Raw genomic sequence first — 10,770 nt, forward strand, 5'->3', positions numbered from 1 at the left:
CGGGCAGACGTGCACACGAGCTCTGTGTCGCTCTCATAAATGAACAAAATCTTCTAAAAAATTTAAAAAAATTTTTAAATTGAAAAAATAATACATGTTCAGTGCAGAAAATGTGGAAATATAGAAAACACAAAAGGAAAAACAATAAAGCCAAACTCATTCTTTGTATCAACTCGGAGATAATAATTGATTACATTTTGATGTATATGCTTCCAAAATTTCTCCATATGGGTGTTTCATTTTTGTTTTGTTAAAAAAAAGTTATTGTAATGCGTCTACTCTTTAATAGGCCTTTTCAAATTAGTCTACCATTTAAGAATGTTTCTATCATACAAGTAATATATCTGATAAGGGATTACTATCCAGAATATATAAAGAACTACAACTCACACACACACACGATTTAAAAATGGGCAAAGACATTGAATAGACATTTCTCCAAAGAAGATATACAAAGGTCCAATAGCCACATGAAAAGATTCTCAACATCACCAATCATTAGGGAAATGCAAATGAAAACCATAAAAATACTTCACATCCATTGGGATGGCTATTATAAAAACAAACAAAACACAGGAAATAACAAGGGTTGATGAGGATATGGAGAAGTTAGAACCCTTGTGCAGTGCCTGTGAGAATGTGAAATGGTGCAGTCCCCATGGAAAAAAGTACAGGGGCTCCTCAAAAAATTAAACATAAGGGCGTCTTGGTGGCTCAGTCGGTTAGGCGTCTGCCTTCGCATGATCCCAGGGTCCTGGGATTGAACCTGGCTTCGGGCTCCCTGCTCAGAGGGGAACCTGCTTCTTCCTCTCCCTCTGCTGCTCCCCCTGCTTGTGTGCTTGTTCTCTCTCTCTCTGTCAAGTAAATAAATAAAATCTTTTTTTTTTTAAGATTTTATTTATTTATTTGAGAGAGAGAGAATGAAAGACAGAGAGCACGAGAGGGAGGAGGGTCAGAGGGAGAAGCAAACTCCCTGCCGAGCAGGGAGCCCGATGCGGGACTCGATCCTGGGACTCCAGGATCATGACCTGAGCTGAAGGCAGTCGCTTAACCAACTGAGCCACCCAGGCGCCCCGTAAATAAATAAAATCTTAAAAAAAAAAATTAAACATAGAATTACCATATGATCCAGGAGCGCCTGGGTGGCTCAGTCGTTTAAACGTCTGCCTTCGGCTCAGGTCTTGGTCCCAGGGCCCAGGAATCGAGCCCCATGGCAGGCTCCCTGCTCAGCGGAGAGTCTGCTTCTCCCCCTCCCTCTGCCCCTGCTTGTGCTTTCTCTCTCTTGCTCACTCGCTCTCTATGTCAAATAAATAAATAAAATCTTAAAAAAAAAAAAAAGAATTATCGTATGATCCAGCCATTCCATGTCTAGGTATACACCCCAAAAAACTGAGAGCACAGACCTAAACATATCTGTGCACCCACGGAGCAACACTATTCCCAATAACTAAAATGTGGAAACAACCCAAATGTCCATCAGCAGGTGAATGCATAAACAAAATGTGGTCTCTACATATAATGGCATATTATTTAGCCTTAAAAATGAATAAAACTCAGTGCGCCTGGGTGGCTCGGTCTTTAAGTGTCTGCCTTCAGCTCAGATCATGATCCCAGGGTCCTGGGATCGAGCCCTGCATCGGGCTCCCTGCTCAGCAGGAAGCCTGCTTCTCCCTCTCCCACTCCCCCTGCTTGTGTTCCTTCTCTCGCTAACTCTCTCTCTGTGTCAAATAAATAAATAAAATCTTAAAAAAAAAAAAAAAGAACAAAGCTTGGACACAGGCTACAACACGAATGAACCTTGGAAATATTATGCTAAGTGAAATAAACCAGACACAAAAGGACAAATTGTGATTCCACTTTAATGAGATACCTAGAAGAGCCAAATTCATAGAGACAGAAAGTAGAATGGTGGTTGATGAGGGTTGTGGGGAGGAGGGAACGGGTACAGAATTTCTCTTTGGGATACTGACAAAGTTCTGGAGATGGATAGTGGTGGCGGTTGCCCAGCAAGGTCAATGTATTTAATGCTACTGAACTTAACAGAAATGGTTAAAATAGTAAATTTCAGGTTATGTATATTTCACCACAATTTAAAAAATGTTTGTATCAGTAAGTTCCAAACTTTGTTGAGCATTGGAACCTCCTGATCTTGAAAAAATACTGTCAGGTTGCCACCCCAGTCATTCTGATTCTAGTATAGGGTATGACCTAGGTGTTGGGGCTTTTTAAAAGCCCCTTAGATGAATCCAGTGTGCAGTGGAGTTTGGCTCCCAGTCCGGTGCTCTTCCCCCAGCGTAAGGTTGGGCCCCCAAACCTCCCTTGGCTGGTGCAGTTAGGGTGGGGGGCACAGGTCAGACCATTCTCTCTGCAGGGCACATCCTCCCTGCCCGTCTCTTCTGACTTCAGGCCTCAGCTCTGTTAGGCCGACCCAAACAAAGAAGGTCCCAGTGTTCACCTCCTCCCTCATTTTTCATAGCACTTACCATATTTTTACAAGATTTTATTTATTTGAGAGAGAGAGAGAGAGAGAAAGCACAAGTGGGGTGTGAGGAGGGGCAGAGGGAAGAGGAAGAAGCAGACTCCCCACTGATGTGGGGCTTGATCCCAGGACCTTGAGATCATGACCTGAGCTGAAGGCAGATGTTTAACTGACTGAGCCACCCAGGTGCCCCACACTGATCACATTTTTTATTTAACTTATTTACTTGTTCGCATTTTGGGGATCTGTCTCTTGCATTAAGTTCCACATAAACTCCATGAAGGAGGAAAAATGTCTTTCCACATTTTATTCCTAGCACTACTCCTAGTAGCATCTGGCATGTAATAAATGCTCAGTTAATGTTTGTGGAATGAATAAATACTGTTGTTCTTCTCTTCCATTGCCTCCCTCTCCCAGGCTCTTGGGCTGCTCTAGAAAGGGGTCGGTCGTTAAGACCATTGTTCCAGCATCTTCTATGTTTGTTGTTTTTTATTGTTTTCACAGTTTTTGGCGCCTTCCCAGTCCCCACCTTCTCTTCAGGGGCTTGTTCATTCATTCATTCATTCATTCGTTCGTTCATTTGTTCACTTATTCAACAAGCATTTACTGAGTACCTACTATGCCCCAGGCACTGTGGAGCACAGGTACTGTAGGCCCTTGGGAACAAAATGACTGCTCTTGGGGAACATACAGTCTACTGGGGGAGACAACTGAGTAATCATATACACATATAATTATAAACCATAGTAATGCTATGCAAGACAGGATAGGGGAACCTAGTGAGGGGATGGCGGTCAGAGGCTTCCCTGGAGAAGGTGGGTTACCTGTGCAAATAGGAGTGGGGTGGGGATGGGGGCAGTCAAAAGAGCAAGCCAGGCATATGGAATAGTCTGTGCAAAGGCCCCGAGGCAAGAGGGAACACAGGATATTGGAGGGAACACAGTGAGAACAGAGGGGCTGTTAGGAGAAAGACCAGGGCTAGTCTTGAAGGTCGCCTTAAAGATCCTGGTATTTCCCCTAAGATTAATGCAAGGGTCACTGATCCTTATAAGGGACGTGTACCGGAAAGCGGACCACTCCTGCTCTTTTCCCTCAGTTACCAGACTCTCCCACTCTTGTCCTCCTCCACCTAGCGTTCTTCCACTTCTGCTCCCTCCTCCGAGGCCCCCTTAGCCTATTCTCCACTTCTCCCACCCCCCAGCCTGCTGTCCAGGGTCTCACCCTGGTGGCCCTCTTTGTCCCCAGTCAGACTTTACTGAGGGGATTTCTGTCACTGAGGGAAGAGTGAATTGTTGGGGGGGGAGGGATTAAAGGGGTGAAGTGGGAGGAGCGTCGATTCTGACAGGAGTGGGCTGAGAGGATTATAGGGAGTGTTGGGAGGTGAGGCACTGGGGACCTAGGGGAGGGCAGAGGGAGGAGAGGGCTCCGGTGAGAGGGGGCAGCGAGGAGAGGTGAAGGCCCCGAGGAAGCCATGGTTGAGGCCTGGGAGCAGGCAGTCTTTTCAGGAGAGGAGGCAGGCACACAGGGCAAAGCCATGGCCTGGGGAAGTGGACAGCATCCTGGACCTCCTGGAGGCCTGCGGCCTGGCACTGGCCTCCTCACTTCCGGGTGCCCAGGGCCAGCGTGATGATGAAGCCCAGAACCAGCAGGAACATGGCAACAGAGAGGAGCACTGTGATGACCACCATGCCCCCCGTCCGGGCCATTCCCAGCCCAATGGATTCCACCTTCCTTCCTGTCGGAAGAGAGAGGGGGGAGGCCTTGGTGGGCAGGAGGAGCCCCTGTCCTGACCCAAGGCTCTCTGGCTCATCCAGCTGTCCTTCACCCATTTATTCATCCAACCAATCAACTGATCCACACATCCATCGCGTAAACATTTATGAAGCATCTCCTGTGTTGGTCACTGAGGACACAGAAATTAATTGAACACAATCCCTACCCACGTGGAAGCTTTAGTTTACGAGATGAGTCAACAGGCAGTTAAAAGGCCAAGGGCTCAGGGCTAGGATACAGGTACGCAAAGAAGCTAAGGGAGCCCAGGGAGGGGTAGCTGGGAGGGATGGGGTGGAAAGGCCAGGGAAGATCTGGGAGGCATTGATTTACTTACGAGGAAGTGTGGACATTGGGGTCTCTCTACTGGACTCAGTGGATGTCCCCTTCGTCACTAGGTAGGAAATGCTTTTGTGGTGGGGTTTGGGAGAGAGAGGAGAGACTCCTCAGTGATTATCTGGGACTTGGGAAAAGAGGGAGGGAGCCCAGGCCTCCCCCCTTCTCAGCCGTGCCCTCCTCCAGGAGAGGCCCGTTCTTGACCCCTTCGGCTGTATCCTCACTTTCTTACCCCAAGCTGACCAGATTCCTCCCCACCAGCAAATGTCAGGACCCATCTTCTCTCCCTGCACCCCCTCCAACAGGTGGCCTGGATCTGGTACCTACTAGTATTTGGTTCCTGGCACGAGGTCTGTCACCTGGTACGCACTGAGCCGGGTGACCGTGAAGCCGGCCCCACTGTCCACCACACTCACCAGCTCCCTGCGCCCACGGCACGGAGGCACCACGAAGCTAGATTTCACCACTGGGCAGGAAATCGGGGGTGAAGTCAGGGGTGTGTTTCTGGAGGCCCCAAGGAGAAAGGGCAGCAGAATACGGGTGGCCCAGGAGAAGGGTCGATAGGAAGGCAGGAGCAGGGGACGGGGTGCGGGTGGTGTCCTGGGTAGGGGTCTCTGGGAACCAGGGGGCCATCTGGGGAGGGAGTAGCAAACCTTGGCTGTCATTGGCTCTCCGGACCATCAGCGTGGCGTTGCCCCCTGTGAGGTGACAGGGGGGCAAGGCAACAAGCAGGCTCTCTGTTAACGCCGGAGACAGCAGACCAGACACGCTCGAGATGTTGAAGTCTGCTGGGGGGCCAAGAGGGAGTTCCGGGTAGGGGCAACCAATCCCCTTCCCCACCATCAGATCTAGCCCTGACCCCTGGGGGCCATTTCTAAGGATGAAGCCCCCTCCCGGTCTGCTCTACCTCGGGTTGGCAGGACACAGGCCGTTGCTGGTCTGACCACCAGGTGGCAGGCTTGGGCTGCAGAAGCTGGGCTGTCCACCAAGCGGCCACACTCTGGGCGCAAGCAGGGGGCAGCGACCAACCTTACCCCAGTTCCTAGCCGGGGGCCCTTCCCCACACCTCTCTGCCTCCCGGGTTTGGAAGAGGACCAGGAGTGTGCTCTGGGCTCAGTGACTGATGCGTGGTCACTGCCGTCACCAGCCCCCCAACCCCAACTGGCCAGACCAGCTCCTCTTTGAGGGCCTTGGAGGGCACAGTGCCTCCTCCCTGGGCCTCAGAGTCCCTAGCCCCACCCCAGCAGGGATGGCAGAGACCTGAAGCCCCCGGGGCCAGGACAGTCAGCAGAATCAGGATCAAGGGCAAGGTCCGGATGGGCAGCAGGGATGCCATAGCTGGGCTGGGAGCTAGAACGGGTGCTGGCAGGCTGTGGCCTCCGGAGGCAAGTGAGGCCAGGCCCCTGGGGTGGCTGATTTTGTCTTGGGGTGGGAGTGGCTGGAGGGGAATCCTGTCCAACCTGCCCTTCGGGCTCTACAGCCTCAGGGCAGGCCCCCCAGACAGGTTTTTCAAGACGGGGAACTGGCTCTCAGGCCAGAAGTAGGGATGCCCTGGCTGGATCTTGATGGCTTAGTCAGCTGCAGAGGGGCAGGGTAACTAAGGTGGGGGTGGAAATCACCCCTTCCCCTGGCACTCCCACATGTTAAGGCCTGAGTGTTCCTGCCTGCACGTGCATCTGGAGTGTGGCCTGTTGAGGACCGCTCCCCACAGATGGTGGGAATCTTCCAGAAGGGTAGCAAGTTCTGAGATTGTCCTGGTGTGCACGAAGAGGAGAGGAACGCCAAGGGGCTCCAGATAGGGCCTTGGCCGGGCAAGGATGGGAGGGAAACTGAGGCTGGTAGTAGGGAATGGGGGCAGCAGAGCCAAGGGTTCCAGTTCACTTTGTCCAGTGAGGCCCAGACAGTGCTGCTCTGGGAGAGGCAGAGCGGTGTTGGTGCCAGGGAGCGTGTGGGAGTCAGATTCCTCTGGGGAGAGGGGCAAAGGGATGCTAGGGAAGACTTTCAGAAAGACAGGAGAGGTAGGCACCAGCCCAGTCCAGCAGGGATGGGCCACCAGCCTTGGTCAGCAACCATTGTTGAACTGATTGAGAATGAAGGAGAGAGAGACGTGGTAGGAGAAAATAAAGAGAGACACCACCCCTCTGACTGCATCCTCCACCCCTGTGCTCAATAGACAGAAGTGAGGGACGAGTTTTTGTGGAAAGCGAGGAGCGATGAGGAGAAAGTACCCACCCTGGGCACAGGGCATGTGCCAACATACCTATCCGTACGGCCATCATGGGCTGTCCACAACACCTGCTCCCTTTTGTAGATGCGGGAGCAGACTCCGAGGGAGACTGCTAGGAGAGGCCGAGAGCTACACAGGGAGCCCTGAGGGATATCTCCGCACCATGAACCCTTCTATCTTCCCCAGTTCCAGAGAAGGGCCAGGGTCCTGTAAGGAAGGGGAGGTCATGTTCTTACCCCCACGGTGAGAGGGGGAGTTCAAAGCTGGAGTGCAAGCATGGGGTGACGGTGAGGATAGAACTCATGGACCCAAACAGGGGTCGGTGGGCCTTAGACCAGCGCTTGTCCACATTTACTGTGCCTCTGAATCACTAAGGATCTTGCTGAGAGGCAGTTTCTGATTCAGTGGGTCTGAGGTGAAGCCTGAAAGTCTACATTTCTATCGAGCTTCCAGGTAACAAGGACTGATGCTAGTCTGAGAGGCCCAGACTTTGAATTGCCACATGCTCTGTGCTGCACCCCGCCCCCCCACACACACACTCTGGATCCTCTTTGATGGAGATCAGGGGCAGGTGTTTTTCCCCCAGTTTCCCAGGATAGGCTGCCTTGAGGTGAAGAATTGAATTCTGTTTTTCCTATGCCTTGGTTTTTGTCCCCTTTCTGGTGGGATCCTACCATCATTCTACAAACTGAAAGAGGACCGTTTGCACATTGAGGAGAACTTTGGAGAGAGGGAACACACTAGGTGCTGGCATCCTGAGGGTGAGGAGATCTTCCTGGTGCTCGTCAAATCCCACCACTAACCTGGCAGGATGTGTACGCTTGGGCTTGGGAGGTGTCTCTTCCCATTTCAGTCACAAACCAGGAAGCAGAAAGAAGAGGCTGGGTTTATAGCGGGCTGGGTTGTGTTGGGTCCACGCCTCAGCCCACATCCCATCTGAAATTATGAGTGGGACAGAGTAGGGTAGGGATAACAGGGCCCTGTGCCTTTAAGCCCTCCCTTTTCCCTCCAGCCCCCCTTCCCCACCCCGGCCCTCCCCAGGTTTCTGGAGGAACTGAGAGTTGCGTCTTCTCCCTGCCCTGCCGAGCTGCTCACTGGCTGCTCGGGAGGCTGTGCTTTGTGGTCTCCATGGAAACCATTAGTTGCTAGGCAACTGGAGCATCATCTGTGCTGAGCTCTCGCATCTAATTATCCCATCACAGCGGCGAGGAGGGTTTGGGGAGCTGCGAGGAGGGGGAGGCCAAGCGCAGAAGCAAGAGGATAACTCTTTTAGCAGAGCAGATTCATTGACACGCTGAAGTCATTTAAAGCCACAGCACCCTGTGCCTCTGGAGGATGTCCTCCCGGCTTGGAGTAAGGGAACCAGGGCCACAAATGCCTGGAGTCGCTCTCTTGGACCCACACTTTCTAGGCTGTCTTCCCCTCGGAGTCTTGATTCTAAACTCACTCAAGTTTCCTCTTCTGCCCCCTTCCTTCCCCGTCCCATCCCCAAGTCAACAAACATTTATGAAGCACCCGATCTGTGCTAAGCATCAGGTCTACAGAGGCAAAGTAAGTTTCTGCCTCAGGGAGTTCTTAATCTCTCTATTCTACCTGGACTGAAAGATTAGCTCCTAAAACTGACCTACTCTTTCTGAACTACAGTACTTTGTATTTGTTCCTGAACTGTGGTAGGTTTGTAGCCAGAGGCTCTCAGATCAGAACCCAGGTCTGTCTGGTGTACCAGTGGTTCTTGTTCTATAATGCGGCTCTTCTGCTTGCCAGTCAGTTAGAAACATGTCCACTGGGGCGCCCGGGTGGCTCAGTCAGCTAAGCGTCTGCCTTCGGCTCAGGTCATGATCCCAGGATCCTGGAATCGAGCCCCTCGTTGGGCTCCCTGCTCAGTGGGGAATTTGCTTCTTCCTCTCCCTCTACCCCTCCCCCTCACTCATTTTCTCTCTCTCTCTCTCTAACTCCAAATAAATAAATACAATCTTTAAAAAAAAAAAGAACCATGTCCACTTGACCCCACGGGCACGTGAGCCTCTGATGGGGACTATTGTCCTCCTGTTGATAAGCGATATCATCTGACTTTAGGCGAGTCATTTTGAACCTCAGTTTTCTCACCTATAAAATGGGAAGACTCGTTCCTTTTCAGTCATCTGGCGAGATGTGACAGATGTCAAAATGCTTTAAAATAAAGGGGTGGAAGGAATGCTGGAGATCATTGTCATAACTAAGCAGGAGCAGACGGGGAACCCTGGGCACTTGAACCAAGAAGTAAGATGCAGGGCTCACCAAATGTTGGTCTGATGCGAAATGGCAGAGCCTCTATCCTTGAGATCTGAGGAAAAGGCTGAGAGAAAAAAATCTGTGTCATGTAGGGTTGGAAGAGACCTGGATGCTCCTTTGTTTTTTTCTAATTCTCCCTATGATGCAACCACTTACTCCAAATCTTCTCCCAGCTTTGTGGCTGATCTCCAGCATTCCTTCCACCCCTTTATTTTAAAGCATTTTGACATCTGTCACATCTCGCCAGATGACTGAAAAGGAACGAGTCTTCCCATTTTATAGGTGAGAAAACTGAGGTTCAAAATGACTCGCCTAAAGTCAGATGATATCGCTTATCAACAGGAGGACAATAGTCCCCATCAGAGGCTCACGTGCCCGTGGGTATAAAATTTGTCTTACTGAGATATTATGACTATCACTCAAGCTAATTTATTTAAGAGTGCATAGCACGATATCTGGTTCAATAAATATTAATTTAAGTAATTCATCTTATCCTCTCCTTTAACCCTTACTGCAGGTGAAAACTAGAGGCTCAGAGGAAATAAATGAGTTTCCTGAGGTCACAGAGCTAGTAGCTAATGAGGTGGGATAGAAATTAGAATTTGGGGGACCTGGCTGGCTTAGTTAGTAGAGCATGCAACTCTTGATCTCAGGGTCATGAGTTTAATCCCCACATTGTGTGTGGAGCCTACTTAAAATAAATAAAGTTATTAATTTAAAAAGAACAGAAATCAGGGGCTCAGTCAGTTAGGTGTCTGCCTTCGGCTCAGGTCATGGTCTCAGGGTTGTAGGACTGAGCCCCGCATTGGGCTCCCTGCTGAGCAGGAAGTCTGCTTCTTCCTCTCCCTCTGTCCCACCCCTTGTGCTCTCTCTCTCTCTCTCTCTCTCGTTCAAATAAATAAATAAAACCTTAAAAAACAAAAACCACAAATCAGAATTTGGTTTCTCAACTCTGTCATTGATACAGAGGGCAATGGTTGGGCAGGAAAGGTAGTCTGAGGGGGAAGTGACGAGATGTGGGCCAGCTGTAACTTGTATGCCAAGCATGCCACCGGGGCCCCACGCCCACAGAAATTGCCTGCCCACTCGTGTTTCCATTCAGTAGACATTTGTTGAACAACTCCTCTGCAGTGGGTGCAAGGGGGCAAGAAACCACTCCCGCTATCAAGTTGCTGAGTTTTGGAGAATGAACCAGTTGAAATAAGCAGAAGGGGATATTCCAAAAAGGGAACAGCATATGAAAAGGCTCAGAGAAGTGAATTATCCTGACACCTTCTGGGAACTGGGAACAAATACATCTTCTAGAAAGAGGCATGCAAAGATGAGCAGGACAAGACCTCCAGCCCCCAGCTGGGTCACCAGTGGCTTTGTATCCTATGCTAAGGAGCTTGATTTTTACCCTGAAGAAAACAGGGAGCCTTTGAAGAGTTTTAATTGTGGAAAGAACATTTTGGAAACAGTGTGGGAAGGGATTGGCAGAGGGTAACGGATTGGCACCTTGGGTCAGGGTTAGTCTGTGTGGCCACCAGAACCCAGCAGAAGCAATGGTCACTTCTGAGGCTAGATCAGAGAAGGACTTACACCTTCCTCCTTGCTCTCTCCTGGATAGCTCACTCTGGAGGACGTGGGAGCACCGCTAGGGGGAGGTCCACGTGGCAAAGGATTGAGGCCTCCTGCCCACATCCAG

General features: G+C 50.6%; 1 protein-coding gene across 1 annotated transcript; it reads right to left on the reverse strand.

Annotated features, from left to right (window-relative positions):
• Positions 1-4,077: 4,077 nt before the first annotated feature.
• Positions 4,078-5,921, reverse strand: UPK2 (uroplakin 2). Its single transcript, XM_021696535.1, has 5 exons — positions 5,846-5,921; positions 5,239-5,370; positions 4,913-5,051; positions 4,587-4,657; positions 4,078-4,214 (listed from the first exon to the last, which is right to left on the reverse strand). The coding sequence occupies exons 1-5, from the start codon at positions 5,919-5,921 to the stop codon at positions 4,078-4,080; spliced, it is 555 nt and encodes a 184-aa protein (XP_021552210.1).
• Between the last annotated feature and the right edge of the window lie 4,849 nt (positions 5,922-10,770).

Source organism: Neomonachus schauinslandi, chromosome 11 (genome assembly GCF_002201575.2).
Source record: "Neomonachus schauinslandi chromosome 11, ASM220157v2, whole genome shotgun sequence".
In the NCBI taxonomy this organism is placed as follows: domain Eukaryota; kingdom Metazoa; phylum Chordata; class Mammalia; order Carnivora; family Phocidae; genus Neomonachus; species Neomonachus schauinslandi.